At 51.4% G+C, this 16,751-nt stretch overlaps 1 protein-coding gene across 7 annotated transcripts in view; it reads right to left on the bottom strand.

The window, feature by feature from the left end:
- Nucleotides 1-16,751, bottom strand: part of plekha7b (pleckstrin homology domain containing, family A member 7b) — a 170,730-nt gene that overhangs the window by 50,028 nt on the left and 103,951 nt on the right. For all 7 annotated transcript variants that reach the window (XM_052462547.1, XM_052462552.1, XM_052462545.1 and 4 more), the window contains 3 exons: nt 15,877-15,987; nt 8,065-8,137; nt 7,428-7,528 (listed from right to left, as the gene is read on the bottom strand). In XM_052462547.1, the coding sequence (XP_052318507.1) occupies nt 7,428-7,528; nt 8,065-8,137; nt 15,877-15,987 (285 nt within the window). The remainder of the gene's footprint in view (nt 1-7,427; nt 7,529-8,064; nt 8,138-15,876; nt 15,988-16,751) is intronic.

Genomic DNA, 16,751 nt, shown 5'->3' with positions numbered 1-16,751 from the left:
GGAACAATTCTGGGATCTTTTATATCAGCTCATGAAACGTGGGCCCAACACTTTACATGTTGCATTTATATTTTTGTTCAGTGTAGATTAACATTGATGCTATTGTTAGAACCCGCGGAAGCAGCAAGTGGACTAAAATACAGACCCACACCAGCAAACACAGCATTAGAGCAACATACGACAACACAAGAGGGCAAATTGCTGAAGAGAACGTAGTTGGCCATAGGCTGCTAGAACCGGGGGTAAGGCTAGGATGGGAAACTCTGGTCTTTAGTGCCTCATGCGTTTTGATAGGTTATTAACTGGTAGTTGTCTGCATTAACTCTAATGACTTCCCAACTGCATTCTCACAAAACATTGAGATACCACAGATCTCTCAAATCACAACAACTAACAGCAGTGGACAAACAACAAGACAACAACAGCATACTGGAATTAACCTTCATCTAAAAGGCAGTTGAAGTGTTCTGTTGAGACAGTTAACAGTTAACTGAACAGCTTGGGTCCTGTCTAATGAAAGATCCTGGTCTGGAATATGTGATTACCCAGAGCGAGAGAGAGAGCTGAGAGGAACAGAGACCTCTTAAATACATACATTGGATAATTAGCAGAACAGTATTGAGAGCAGGAACCTCTTACCTAACCATGAAATACATTCCCTCCCCGGGCAGAGAGAGAGGCAGGGAGAGAGAGAGGCAGGGAGAGATAAGGCAGGGAGAGAGAGAGGCAGGGAGAGAGAGAGGCAGGGAGAGAGAGAGAGAGAGAGAGAGAGAGGCAGGGAGAGAGAGAGAGAGAGAGAGAGAGAGAGAGAGAGAGAGAGAGAGAGAGAGAGAGGGAGAGAGGGAGAGAGAGAGAGAGAGGGAGAGAGAGGGAGAGAGAGAGAGAGAGAGAGGCAGGGAGAGAGAGAGAGAGAGAGAGAGAGGCAGGGAGAGAGAGAGAGAGAGAGAGAGAGAGGGCAGGGAGAGAGAGAGAGAGAGAGAGAGAGAGAGAGAGAGAGAGAGAGAGAGAGAGAGAGAGAGAGAGAGAGGGAGAGAGGGAGAGAGAGGCAGGGAGAGAGAGAGACAGAGAGAGAGAGGCAGGGAGAGAGAGAGACAGAGAGAGAGAGAGAGAGAGAGAGAGAGAGAGAGAGAGAGAGAGAGAGAGAGAGAGAGAGAGAGAGAGAGAGAGAGAGAGAGAGAGAGAGAGAGAGACAGAGAAAAGATGCTAGAAAATAGCTTCAATGTATAATTAATCCCCCGGCAACAATCGTCATACAAATTCCATTGTATGTAATGTGAGCTGCAGGAGTAATACCCAGGCCTGCACCCCCCCAAAGGACTGCAATTGAACGCTGTCAAACTAGCACATCAAACATTCACCCTGAATTGTTCTTCATAAAGGGTGCTCTGCTCTCGCTGAGAAAGATGTGGAGACGGTTATTGTAAACACTCTGACCCAGCAGAGAAACCCATTCTTACTGTCTACTCTGTCTGTTACACACACTGACTGAAATGGGAAAAAATATTCTCTTGCCCCCCACTACCCTCAGGGAGGATCCTTTCCCTGCTGCCAGCGGAGGCGAGAAACAATACAACGAGTGTGGTTACATGCACACAATAATGTGATTACTGTGGATAGTCAGATGAATGTAATAGTTTTATTACAGTTTTTTTGGATTGCTTACACATTAAAATTAAAAGTAGTACACTATTAGCAAAACCGTACACTCAAGAAGCAAAACATCAGCCCATATTTGCACAACTATAAGCACATTGTCAACCTCACACTTGTTGCAAAACTCTACACACAGTGATTTGCAAAACACTAAACACACTTAACATACATTACACACAAAAATCTATCATGAAGTCACGTCCTTGCAATACCAAAGCACTGACTGTCAAATTACCACACCGTCCAACCAATTGGTTCAACACAGTCATCAGGTGTGCAAACACTCGTTTGCTTAATTGTAGACACACCAATCAGGTGTATAAGCACTATAAAAAGCAGCAGGTGAGTTCATCGGTCTTCAAGCACAATGGAAAGAGTCAGAGAAAGAGTAAGACGAGGAGGAGGAGGAGGAGGAGGAGAACGAGGAGGAGGAGGACGACGACGAGGAAGAGGAAGACAAGAAGGTGCTCAAAGAGGACCGAATCTGACAAATGAGATCCGCGCAATACTGATTGACCACGTTGTCAACCACGGCCTGACGCTGAGGGAGGCTGGACTGGGAGTACAGCCAAATCTAAGCCGATATACAGTGGCAAGGGTGATGAGAACATTTCGTCTGGAAAATGGGTATTGTAAAAATATCATCATATCAAAAACATCTGCACAGTTTCAGTAACTGCTTACAGTACTGTATTCTATGCACTGTATTCTATGCACTGTATTCTATGCACTGTATTCTATGCACTATCAGCACTTCTGTTACCTTTTCCTGTGAAATTACTGTACTATTTTATACTGTTTTTTTTCTACATAGGATTGAGGGTCAGGGACGACAAAGGGGAAGGCCTCCTATGTTCACAGAACAGCAAGAGAGGGAGATAGTAAACATGGTTTTGGCCAACAATGCTATAACACTCAAGCAGCTCCAAGCTAACATTGTCAATAACCACGCCATTTTCAACGATATCCATCAGGTCTCAACATCAACACTGCCACGCATCCTAGAAAAAAACATATTCAAATGAAGCAAATTTATCGAGTGCCTTTCGGGCGCAATTCCGAAAGGGTGAAACGACTGCGGCATGATTATGCAGAGGTATGTATTCACTTTAGCAGTGTGATCTTGCATACTGTTTCATAATATTTTACTGTACTGTAATATGTATACTAGATCTACACTGAACTACACAATTTTGCCTGACACTGTTTTTCAGAGAGTTTTCCGAATGGATGGAGAGGAGATCCAGCATGAGATCATTTATGTAGATGAGGCTGGGTTCAACCTGACGAGAACACGAAGGAGGGGAAGAAACATCATTGGCCACAGGGCTATAGTCAATGTCCCAGGGTAAAGTGGGGGTAATATAACACTCTGTGCAGCCATTACACAGAATGGGGTCCTCCACTGCCAGGCCCATATGGACCCTTACAACACCGCACTCATACTTACATTCTCGGACCAATTGCTCAACATAACAGCAGCAAATCAAATCGATCATATGCAATACATTGTTGTCTGGGACAATGTGTCTTTCCACCGCTCTGCTCTGGTTCAGAACTGGTTTCAGCAACATCCACATTTCATCGTCCTATATCTTCCACCATACTCTCCATTCCTCAACCCTATAGAAGAGTTTTTCTCGGCATGGCGGTGGAAGGTATATGATCTCCGTCTCCATGCTGAGGTACCCCTCATCCAAGCCATGGAGGAGGCCCGTGACCAGATGGGAGTAGCAGCCATGCAAGGATGGATTCGTCATTCAAGACGTTTCTTTCCAAGGTGTCTTGCTAATGACAACATTGACTGCGATGATGATGAAATTCTCTGGCCAGATCCAGCTAGACGAAGAGACAATGTCTAGTTATTTTTTTATATATCTTTTTGAACTTACAATACGTAAAGTGACGTTTGGTTACAGTATTATGAATCTCCATGTCAACATTTTAGGTGCGTTGAGAAATAAATGAGTTTCTTCAGTCTGCAACATTGGCCTTGTGTAGTGTTTGGTGAATGTACATTATATTTGTACTTTGTTGATAGTAGCCTACTCTAATCATAGGGAAGTAGAAGTGCTAAAAGGGTTTTAGGTTTATCACAGCAGAGTGTAACTCGTGCAAACAGAGTATAGTAATGAGAAACGTGTGTGTTTCATATGGTAACAAAGTGTGGTTTTTAAAAAGAAGTGTATCGTTTTTACAACAGTGTTTAATTTTGCAAAGGATCTGTAGTGTTTTGCTAATTGGGTGTGTGGTTGTGCTAATTGTGTGTATTGTTTTGAAAACACGGGCCCTGTTTTGAAAATCGTGCTTCAGCAATCAAACCAACTGTAAAACGTTTACATGCAATGCAAGAAGGATTTTCCTAATAATCCTGTTTACATGGACACATCTGAAATCAGACTACCTGATGGCACTCTGATAAATGCAGAAAACCACCAATCAAAATAAACTGTTATTTTTGGTAAGAGAGGATAGGGGCTTGATTCTGAGTTGGGACAAATACAGTTTGTAAACTACTTCTAAGACTCCTTTAATCGGTTGTTGTAAACTCACTTCACTCGAGCTAAAGAGGGAGGCTCGCTCGGCTGGTGCTGGTTCTGGCCCGCGCAGATCAAATAACCTACTGGAATGACAAGTGTTTACACGTCCTAATAATTCAAAAGATTCCTCAGAAAACCAGGTGTTTGTTTACTCCGATGTTTACCTTACGCTGATTAAGATAAGAGTAAGGTGTTTACATGACTATTGCCATAATCAGTTTAAAATTGAATTATGAGGGTGTATATAAACGTACTCCATGTGTTTGTCAACATTACTAGTTAATGAGGCATGAACAAAGTGGTTTCCTATGTTCTACTGTATGTCTGCAATAGGAAACATCCCTGGACCAGATACAATCAAAAAGCAGAGGAATTCAGAGTGTTTGTGTTTATTCCCCCACAGCCCTACTGAGTAGAGAGATAATGATGTTCCCATGTAGGCACAGAGAAAGAGGAGAAGAGTGTGGAGAGGAGATGGGATGAGAGGGGCTTGGAGGAGTGTGGAGAGGAGATGGGCTTGGAGGAGTGTGGAGAGGAGATGGGCTTGGAGGACTATGGAGAGGGGCTTGGAGGACTGTGGAGAGGATAGGGGCTTGGAGGAGTGTGGAGAGGATAGGGGCTTAGAGGAGTGTGGAGAGGATAGGGGCTTAGAGGAGTGTGGAGAGGATAAGGGCTTAGAGGAGTGTGGAGAGGATAGGGGCTTAGACGACTGTGGAGAGGATAGGGGCTTGGAGGACTGTGGAGAGGGGCTTGGAGGAGAGTGGAGAGGGGCTTGGAGGACTGTGGAGAGGATAGGGGCTTAGACGACTGTGGAGAGGATAGGGGCTTGGAGGACTGTGGAGAGGGGCTTGGAGGAGAGTGGAGAGGGGCTTGGAGGACTGTGGAGAGGATAGGGGCTTAGACGACTGTGGAGAGGATAGGGGCTTGGAGGACTGTGGGAGAGGATAGGGGCTTAGAGGAGTTTGGAGAGGATAGGGGCTTAGAGGAGTGTGGAGAGGATAGGGGCTTAGAGGAGTGTGGAGAGGATAGGGGCTTAGAGGACTGTGGAGAGGATAGGGGCTTTGAGGAGTGTGGAGAGGATAGGGGCTTGGAGGACTGTGGAGAGGATAGGGGCTTTGAGGAGTGTGGAGAGGATAGGGGCTTTGAGGAGTGTGGAGAGGATAGGGGCTTTGAGGACTGTGGCGAGGATAGGCGCTTTGAGGAGTGTGGAGAGGATAGGGGCTTGGAGGACTGTGGAGAGGATAGGGGCTTTGAGGAGTGTGGAGAGGATAGGGGCTTGGAGGACTGTGGAGAGGGGCTTGGAGGACTGTGGAGAGGGGTTTGGAGGACTGTGGAGAGGGGTTTGGAGGACTGTGGAGAGGATAGGGGCTTTGAGGAGTGTGGAGAGGATAGGGGCTTGGAGGACTGTGGAGAGGGGTTTGGAGGACTGTGGAGAGGATAGGGGCTTGGAGGACTGTGGAGAGGATAGGGGCTTGGAGGACTGTGGGGAGGATAGGGGCTTGGAGGACTGTGGGGAGGATAGGGGCTTGGAGGACTGTGGGGAGGATAGGGGCTTGGAGGAGTGTGGAGAGGACAGGGGCTTGGAGTACTGTGGAGAGGATAGGGGCTTGGAGGACTGTGGAGAGGATATGGGTTTGGAGGAGTGTGGAGGGAGGCTTGGAGGAGTGTGGAGAGGATAGAGGCTTGGAGGAGTGTGGAGAGGGGCTTGGATGAGTATGGAGAGGGGCTTGGAGGAGTGAGGAGGAGGGTTTGGAGAAGTGGTCAGAGGAGAGGTGCTTGCAGGAGTGTGGTGGGGGTTCCTAAAGCTCTACTGGTGATGACAGGGGCCTGCTGACTGACGAACAGGACAGGACAGGGGCCAGAGAGCAGAGCAGCACAGTAACACCACTACCAAACAGACCTTTTAAGGGACAGATACTGTACCTCAGACCAGGATAAGATACCTACAGGGGCTGATACTCCCTGAATAACTCCACATTATTGAGACCTACAGGCCTCAAGTGTTTGGTGCATGCGTGTTATGAAATAGCAGATGGCAGGTACAGGTAAGTATGAAGTCACATTGCCCACTTAGTGTTCTTGTTAATTAAATGGGTTTGCATGAAGGGCCCACACTGAAAACTCACAGGTCAAAGCGACATAGCACGCCAGGCAGGGCCAAAGCAGACATTACGAAGAGCCAGTCTTGGTCCAGATTGTATAGGTTTTATGATGAATCTCTGTGCTTTTAAAGAAAGGATCCAGACTGATGTGGTAAGAATGGAGTGTTATAACAGCCCACCAGTCTGACACGACTCAGAGGGAGCACTGCCTCTGGTCTGATGAAACAAATATATAACTGTTTGGCCATAATGACCATTGTTATGTTTGGATGTGTGAGGCTTGCATGCCGATGAACACCATCCCAACCGTGAAGCACGGAGGTGGCAGCATCAGGTTGTGGGGGTGTTTTGCTGCAGGAGGGACTGGTGCACTTCACAAAATAAATGGGCATCAAGAGGAAAGAAAAGTATGTGGATATATTGAAGCAACATCAATCAGGAAGTTAAAGCTTGGTCCAAATGGGTCTTCCAAATGGACAATGACCCCAAGCATACTTCTAAAGTTGTGGCAAAATGGCTTAATAAGGACAACAAAGTCAAGGTATTGGAGTGGCCATCAAAGCCCTGACCTCAATCCCATAGAAAATGTGTGGGCAGAACTGAAAAAGCGTGAGCGAGCAATGAGGCCTACAAACCTGACTCAGTTACACCATCTCTGTCAGGAGGAATGGGCCAAAATACACCCAACTTACTGTGAGAAGCGTGTGGAAGGCTACCCGAAAGGTTTGACCCAAGTTAAACAATTTAAAGGCAATGCTACCAAATAATAATTGAGTGTATGTAAACTTCTGACCCACTGGGAATGTGATGAAAGAAATAAAAGCTGAAATAAATCATTCTCCCTACTATTATTCTGACATTTCACATTCTTAAAATAAAGTGGTGATCCTAACTGACCTAAAAACAGGGAATGTTTAGGATTAAATGTCAGGAATTGCGAAAAACTGAGTTTAAATATATTTGGCTAAGGCATATGTAAACTTCTGACTTACATTTACATTACATTTAAGTCTTCAACTGTATATCCAGTCTGTTTCTCAATTCATGCAGCTTGGTTGAACTGTGAGGTAGCTGGTAACAGTATGTTCCACTCGGTGACGAGCTAGTTCCCACCCTTGCCCTCTAGTCTTACCTTGAAGGCATACTTGCGGCTGATGTGGTCATCAGGCTCCACAGTGGCGATGACATAACTGGGCAGGGGGATGCTCCCCAAAACCATCTCCTCTCTGCTGTCTAGAGGGACACATACAGACACAGGTGATCATTATCACACAATACACAACAACCCACCACACACACCTCACCGCTGGCCCACTGCCTTGACAACTACTGATTCTACCCGTTTATAAATAGCATGACATAACTGCTTCATCAATGCACCATTATGTTCCTGCATGGTGATTCGTGACTGTGGGAAATGTAATTGGAGAGACATAATTCAAGGATGTTCAAGGAGCCGCTGTGCTGTGGTGGCAGGCAGCAGGACTGGAGGCTTATCTCTAGCTCAGTGTGATGAATGGCGGAGAGGTGAAAGAAAGAGGGAAATAGAGATAGAAAGAGACAGAAGAGGAGAGAGAATAGCCTGTGGCAGAACAGAACCTTGTCTAATTGCAGTCATGTCTCTCTGATTGAAAGGTTTAGCTCCACTCAGAGGCAGACGACTTGGAATTAAGAGGACTGGCTCGGATTTCATAACCAAATCAATTCACCCTGCGACTATTTTAATTAGTCTCAATTAAACCCTGGCCCGGCGTGCCTGTGTGACTCACCTTTGTAATAAAACAAGCAGTAGTCAGACAACACAAACCACTTCCTCTTCCACAGTCTCATTCCAGAGCTGTCCTGGAGGAGGAAACACAACAAGGAATGTAAGATCACCTTCTAATGCACATTCTAATTAAAAACCATAGCTGGGGAATATACGCTAAAGTACCCATTTACAGGGAGAGGGAAAGCACAAGATAATTCATACATTTCATTAGTACAGGCAGTAATTGTGTTCCCCCTGAACAGAACAGGGTTCATGTCCTGCCGTGATAGGAGCTCCAGTAGGTCTAACTAACTCCTTATGAGTCGATGACGTGTTACCATGTCAGGGTCTTATACCTCACCCCCTCTGGCCTGCCTCAGGACACAATCACCCTGGGTGTCGTCCTCTTATACCTCACCCCCTCTGGCCTGCCTCAGGGGTGTTACTTACACCTCCGTGCCAGCCTCGCCAGGGGGCATCACTCAACAGGACACAATCACCCTGGGTGTCGTCCTCTTATACCTCACCCCCTCTGGCCTGCCTCAGGACACAATCACCCTGGGTGTCGTCCTCTTATACCTCACCCCCTCTGGCCTGCCTCAGGACACAATCACCCTGGGTGTCGTCCTCTTATACCTCACCCCCTCTGGCCTGCCTCAGGGGTGTTACACCTCCGTGCCAGCCTCGCCAGGGGGCATCACTCAACAGGACACAATCACCCTGGGTGTCGTCCTCTTATACCTCACCCCCTCTGGCCTGCCTCAGGACACAATCACCCTGGGTGTCGTCCTCTTATACCTCACCCCCTCTGGCCTGCCTCAGGACACAATCACCCTGGGTGTCGTCCTCTTATACCTCACCCCCTCTGGCCTGCCTCAGGGGTGTTACACCTCCGTGCCAGCCTCGCCAGGGGGCATCACTCAACAGGACACAATCACCCTGGGTGTCGTCCTCTTATACCTCACCCCCTCTGGCCTGCCTCAGGGGTGTTACACCTCCGTGCCAGCCTCGCCAGGGGGCATCACTCAACAGGACACAATCACCCTGGGTGTCGTCCTCTTATACCTCACCCCCTCTGGCCTGCCTCAGGGGTGTTACACCTCCGTGCCAGCCTCGCCAGGGGGCATCACTCAACAGGACACAATCACCCTGGGTGTCGTCCTCTTATACCTCACCCCCACTGGCCTGCCTCAGGGGTGTTACACCTCCGTGCCAGCCTCGCCAGGGGGCATCACTCAACAGGACACAATCACCCTGGGTGTCGTCCTCTTATACCTCACCCCCACTGGCCTGCCTCAGGGGTGTTACACCTCCGTGCCAGCCTCGCCAGGGGGCATCACTCAACAGGACACAATCACCCTGGGTGTCGTCCTCTTATACCTCACCCCCACTGGCCTGCCTCAGGGGTGTTACACCTCCGTGCCAGCCTCGCCAGGGGGCATCACTCAACAGGACACAATCACCCTGGGTGTCGTCCTCTTATACCTCACCCCCTCTGGCCTGCCTCAGGGGTGTTACTTACACCTCCGTGCCAGCCGCGCCAGGGGGCATCACTCAACAGGACACAATCACCCTGGGTGTCGTCCTCTTATACCTCACCCCCTCTGGCCTGCCTCAAGGGTGTTACTTACACCTCTGTGCCAGCCTCGCCAGGGGGCATCACTCAACAGGACACAATCACCCTGGGTGTCGTCCTCTTATACCTCACCCCCACTGGCCTGCCTCAGGGGTGTTACACCTCCGTGCCAGCCTCGCCAGGGGGCATCACTCAACAGGACACAATCACCCTGGGTGTCGTCCTCTTATACCTCACCCCCTCTGGCCTGCCTCAGGGGTGTTACTTACACCTCTGTGCCAGCCTCGCCAGGGGGCATCACTCAACAGGACACAATCACCCTGGGTGTCGTCCTCTTATACCTCACCCCTCTGGCCTGCCTCAGGGGTGTTACACCTCCGTGCCAGCCTCGCCAGGGGGCATCACTCAACAGGACACAATCACCCTGGGTGTCGTCCTCTTATACCTCACCCCTCTGGCCTGCATCAGGGTGTTACTTACACCTCTGTGCCAGCCTCGCCAGGGGGCATCACTCAACAGGACACAATCACCCTGGGTGTCGTCCTCTTATACCTCACCCCCTCTGGCCTGCCTCAGGGGTGTTACTTACACCTCTGTGCCAGCCTCGCCAGGGGGCATCACTCAACAGGACACAATCACCCTGGGTGTCGTCCTCTTATACCTCACCCCCTCTGGCCTGCCTCAGGGGTGTTACTTACACCTCTGTGCCAGCCTCGCCAGGGGGCATCACTCAACAGGACACAATCACCCTGGGTGTCGTCCTCTTATACCTCACCCCCTCTGGCCTGCCTCAGGGGTGTTACTTACACCTCTGTGCCAGCCTCGCCAGGGGGCATCACTCAACAGGACACAATCACCCTGGGTGTCGTCCTCTTATACCTCACCCCCTCTGGCCTGCCTCAGGGGTGTTACTTACACCTCTGTGCCAGCCTCGCAAGGGGGCATCACTCAACAGGACACAATCACCCTGGGTGTCGTCCTCTTATACCTCACCCCCTCTGGCCTGCTTCAGGGGTGTTACTTACACCTCTGTGCCAGCCTCGCCAGGGGCATCACTCAACAGGACACAATCACCCTGGGTGTCGTCCTCTTATACCTCACCCCCACTGGCCTGCCTCAGGGGTGTTACACCTCCGTGCCAGCCTCGCCAGGGGGCATCACTCAACAGGACACAATCACCCTGGGTGTCGTCCTCTTATACCTCACCCCCACTGGCCTGCCTCAGGGGTGTTACACCTCCGTGCCAGCCTCGCCAGGGGGCATCACTCAACAGGACACAATCACCCTGGGTGTCGTCCTCTTATACCTCACCCCCTCTGGCCTGCCTCAGGGGTGTTACTTACACCTCCGTGCCAGCCGCGCCAGGGGGCATCACTCAACAGGACACAATCACCCTGGGTGTCGTCATCTTATACCTCACCCCCTCTGGCCTGCCTCAGGGGTGTTACTTACACCTCTGTGCCAGCCTCGCCAGGGGGCATCACTCAACAGGACACAATCACCCTGGGTGTCGTCCTCTTATACCTCACCCCCTCTGGCCTGCCTCAGGGGTGTTACTTACACCTCTGTGCCAGCCTCGCCAGGGGGCATCACTCAACAGGACACAATCACCCTGGGTGTCGTCCTCTTATACCTCACCCCCTCTGGCCTGCCTCAGGGGTGTTACTTACACCTCTGTGCCAGCCTCGCCAGGGGGCATCACTCAACAGGACACAATCACCCTGGGTGTCGTCCTCTTATACCTCACCCCCTCTGGCCTGCCTCAGGGGTGTTACTTACACCTCTGTGCCAGCCTCGCCAGGGGGCATCACTCAACAGGACACAATCACCCTGGGTGTCGTCCTCTTATACCTCACCCCCTCTGGCCTGCCTCAGGGGTGTTACTTACACCTCTGTGCCAGCCTCGCAAGGGGGCATCACTCAACAGGACACAATCACCCTGGGTGTCGTCCTCTTATACCTCACCCCCTCTGGCCTGCCTCAGGGGTGTTACTTACACCTCTGTGCCAGCCTCGCCAGGGGGCATCACTCAACAGGACACAATCACCCTGGGTGTCGTCCTCTTATACCTCACCCCCACTGGCCTGCCTCAGGGGTGTTACACCTCCGTGCCAGCCTCGCCAGGGGGCATCACTCAACAGGACACAATCACCCTGGGTGTCGTCCTCTTATACCTCACCCCCACTGGCCTGCCTCAGGGGTGTTACACCTCCGTGCCAGCCTCGCCAGGGGGCATCACTCAACAGGACACATTCACCCTGGGTGTCGTCCTCTTATACCTCACCCCCTCTGGCCTGCCTCAGGGGTGTTACTTACACCTCCGTGCCAGCCGCGCCAGGGGGCATCACTCAACAGGACACAATCACCCTGGGTGTCGTCCTCTTATACCTCACCCCCTCTGGCCTGCCTCAGGGGTGTTACTTACACCTCTGTGCCAGCCTCGCCAGGGGGCATCACTCAACAGGACACAATCACCCTGGGTGTCGTCCTCTTATACCTCACCCCCTCTGGCCTGCCTCAGGGGTGTTACACCTCCGTGCCAGCCTCGCCAGGGGGCATCACTCAACAGGACACAATCACCCTGGGTGTCGTCCTCTTATACCTCACCCCTCTGGCCTGCCTCAGGGGTGTTACTTACACCTCTGTGCCAGCCTCGCCAGGGGCATCACTCAACAGGACACAATCACCCTGGGTGTCGTCCTCTTATACCTCACCCCCCTCTGGCCTGCCTCAGGGTGTTACTTACACCTCTGTGCCAGCCTCGCCAGGGGGCATCACTCAACAGGACACAATCACCCTGGGTGTCGTCCTCTTATACCCCTCACCCCCTCTGGCCTGCCTCAGGGGTGTTACTTACACCTCTGTGCCAGCCTCGCCAGGGGGCATCACTCAACAGGACACAATCACCCTGGGTGTCGTCCTCTTATACCTCACCCCCTCTGGCCTGCCTCAGGGTGTTACTTACACCTCTGTGCCAGCCTCGCCAGGGGCATCACTCAACAGGACACAATCACCCTGGGTGTCGTCCTCTTATACCTCACCCCCTCTGGCCTGCCTCAGGGGTGTTACTTACACCTCTGTGCCAGCCTCGCCAGGGGGCATCACTCAACAGGACACAATCACCATGGGTGTCGTCCTCTTATACCTCACCCCCACTGGCCTGCCTCAGGGGTGTTACACCTCCGTGCCAGCCTCGCCAGGGGCATCACTCAACAGGACACAATCACCCTGGGTGTCGTCCTCTTATACCTCACCCCCACTGGCCTGCCTCAGGGGTGTTACACCTCCGTGCCAGCCTCGCCAGGGGGCATCACTCAACAGGACACAATCACCCTGGGTGTCGTCCTCTTATACCTCACCCCTCTGGCCTGCCTCAGGGGTGTTACTTACACCTCTGTGCCAGCCTCGCCAGGGGGCATCACTCAACAGGACACAATCACCCTGGGTGTCGTCCTCTTATACCTCACCCCTCTGGCCTGCCTCAGGGGTGTTACACCTCCGTGCCAGCCTCGCCAGGGGCATCACTCAACAGGACACAATCACCCTGGGTGTCGTCCTCTTATACCTCACCCCCTCTGGCCTGCCTCAGGGGTGTTACACCTCCGTGCCAGCCTCGCCAGGGGGCATCACTCAACAGGACACAATCACCCTGGGTGTCGTCCTCTTATACCTCACCCCCTCTGGCCTGCCTCAGGGGTGTTACTTACACCTCTGTGCCAGCCTTGCCAGGGGGCATCACTCAACAGGACACAATCACCCTGGGTGTCGTCCTCTTATACCTCACCCCCTCTGGCCTGCCTCAGGGGTGTTACTTACACCTCTGTGCCAGCCTCGCCAGGGGGCATCACTCAACAGGACACAATCACCCTGGGTGTCGTCCTCTTATACCTCACCCCCTCTGGCCTGCCTCAGGGGTGTTACTTACACCTCTGTGCCAGCCTCGCCAGGGGGCATCACTCAACAGGACACAATCACCCTGGGTGTCGTCCTCTTATACCTCACCCCTCTGGCCTGCCTCAGGGGTGTTACTTACACCTCTGTGCCAGCCTCGCCAGGGGGCATCACTCAACAGGACACAATCACCCTGGGTGTCGTCCTCTTATACCTCACCCCCACTGGCCTGCCTCAGGGGTGTTACACCTCCGTGCCAGCCTCGCCAGGGGGCATCACTCAACAGGACACAATCACCCTGGGTGTCGTCCTCTTATACCTCACCCCCACTGGCCTGCCTCAGGGGTGTTACACCTCCGTGCCAGCCTCGCCAGGGGGCATCACTCAACAGGACACAATCACCCTGGGTGTCGTCCTCTTATACCTCACCCCCTCTGGCCTGCCTCAGGGGTGTTACTTACACCTCTGTGCCAGCCTCGCCAGGGGGCATCACTCAACAGGACACAATCACCCTGGGTGTCGTCCTCTTATACCTCACCCCCTCTGGCCTGCCTCAGGGGTGTTACACCTCCGTGCCAGCCTCGCCAGGGGGAATCACTCAACAGGACACAATCACCCTGGGTGTCGTCCTCTTATACCTCACCCCCTCTGGCCTGCCTCAGGGGTGTTACACCTCCGTGCCAGCCTCGCCAGGGGGCATCACTCAACAGGACACAATCACCCTAGGTGTCGTCCTCTTATACCTCACCCCCTCTGGCCTGCCTCAGGGGTGTTACTTACACCTCTGTGCCAGCCTCGCCAGGGGGCATCACTCAACAGGACACAATCACCCTGGGTGTCGTCCTCTTATACCTCACCCCCTCTGGCCTGCCTCAGGGGTGTTACACCTCCGTGCCAGCCTCGCCAGGGGGAATCACTCAACAGGACACAATCACCCTGGGTGTCGTCCTCTTATACCTCACCCCCTCTGGCCTGCCTCAGGGGTGTTACACCTCCGTGCCAGCCTCGCCAGGGGGCATCACTCAACAGGACACAATCACCCTGGGTGTCGTCCTCTTATACCTCACCCCCTCTGGCCTGCCTCAGGGGTGTTACTTACACCTCTGTGCCAGCCTTGCCAGGGGCATCACTCAACAGGACACAATCACCCTGGGTGTCGTCCTCTTATACCTCACCCCCTCTGGCCTGCCTCAGGGTGTTACTTACACCTCTGTGCCAGCCTCGCCAGGGGCATCACTCAACAGGACACAATCACCCTGGGTGTCGTCCTCTTATACCTCACCCCTCTGGCCTGCCTCAGGGGTGTTACTTACACCTCTGTGCCAGCCTCGCCAGGGGGCATCACTCAACAGGACACAATCACCCTGGGTGTCGTCCTCTTATACCTCACCCCTCTGGCCTGCCTCAGGGGTGTTACTTACACCTCTGTGCCAGCCTCGCCAGGGGCATCACTCAACAGGACACAATCACCCTGGGTGTCGTCCTCTTATACCTCACCCCTCTGGCCTGCCTCAGGGTGTTACTTACACCTCTGTGCCAGCCTCGCCAGGGGCATCACTCAACAGGACACAATCACCCTGGGTGTCGTCCTCTTATACCTCACCCCCTCTGGCCTGCCTCAGGGGTGTTACTTACACCTCTGTGCCAGCCTCGCCAGGGGGCATCACTCAACAGGACACAATCACCCTGGGTGTCGTCCTCTTATACCTCACCCCCTCTGGCCTGCCTCAGGGGTGTTACACCTCCGTGCCAGCCCCGCCAGGGGGCATCACTCAACAGGACACAATCACCCTGGGTGTCATCCTCTTATACCTCACCCCTAAAGAGACATCTCTCTCATGCTCCCTCCGTCCTCTAGGTAAATGGAGATCCATAGAAGGGGTTCATAATGAGAAATGATGACTGTCGTTCTCTGTCTACTCAGCCAGAGTCCACCAGGTCACAGTCATTAATACTGTAGTACATTCTCATAGACCTGGACTCTCATCATTACTTAGCCTGAATTATGCATTAAGTGGAAGGCCACTGTAAATGACATGACATAATATGACAGAGATGTAATATTGACGTGAGATGTATGTGTGCTCCCGTTAGAGTGGAGGACAGTTTACCATCAGACCCCAACACACTGCCCTTAGCTATAGCTACCATTGAGGTATACTCTTAGCCATAACTATGGAGATTCCTCTGAACCATACAGTAGCTATAGTGATTGAGTTGTACTCTTAGCCATAACTATGGAGATTCCTCTGAACCATACAGTAGCTATAGTGATTGAGTTGTACTCTTAGCCATAACTATGGAGATTCCTCTGAACCATACAGTAGCTACAGTGACTGAGGTGGGGTGATGTGGAAGGCTCACCTGTTTGTAGAGCCATCCCCTGACCACCACAGGGATATTGGGGTTCCTCTTGATGGCTTGGTCCCTCTTGCCGAAGCTGTGTACCTTGCCACTACTCCTAGAGCCCTGCGGCTGGAAAAACAAACACGTTGGTTATGAACAGGGTTTCATTTATATACTGGTTTACAAACAACATCTGCTATTAGCTGCCCAGGGAGCTCAGTGGTAAGGAGCTGTGTGAAAGAAATGTGGTATTACAGACACAACCAGTAGGAACAGGAGCTGGATAAACAGGAGCATGTATAAAGACAATATGACCATTCAGCCCCATGTTTATAGAGATTATTAGGTGTTACTGTATGACCATTCAGTCCCATGTTTATAGAGATCATTAGGTGTTACTGTATGACCATTCAGTCCCATGTTTATAGAGATCATTAGGTGTTACTATATGACCATTCAGTCCCATGTTTATAGAGATCATTAGGTGTTACTGTATGACCATTCAGTCCCATGTTTATAGAGATCATTAGGTGTTACTATATGACCATTCAGTCCCATGTTTATAGAGATCATTAGGTGTTACTATATGACCATTCAGTCCCATGTTTATAGAGATCATTAGGTGTTACTGTATGACCATTCAGTCCCATGTTTATAGAGATCATTAGGTGTTACTATATGACCATTCAGTCCCATGTTTATAGAGATCATTAGGTGTTACTGTATGACCATTCAGTCCCATGTTTATAGAGATCATTAGGTTTTACTGTATGACCATTCAGTCCCATGTTTATAGAGATCATTAGGTGTTACTATATGACCATTCAGTCCCATGTTTATAGAGATCATTAGGTGTTACTGTATGACCATTCAGTCCCATGTTTATAGAGATC

Source organism: Oncorhynchus keta, chromosome 14 (genome assembly GCF_023373465.1).
Source record: "Oncorhynchus keta strain PuntledgeMale-10-30-2019 chromosome 14, Oket_V2, whole genome shotgun sequence".
Taxonomy (NCBI): domain Eukaryota; kingdom Metazoa; phylum Chordata; class Actinopteri; order Salmoniformes; family Salmonidae; genus Oncorhynchus; species Oncorhynchus keta.
This window is presented reverse-complemented; position numbering and strand designations above follow the sequence as displayed.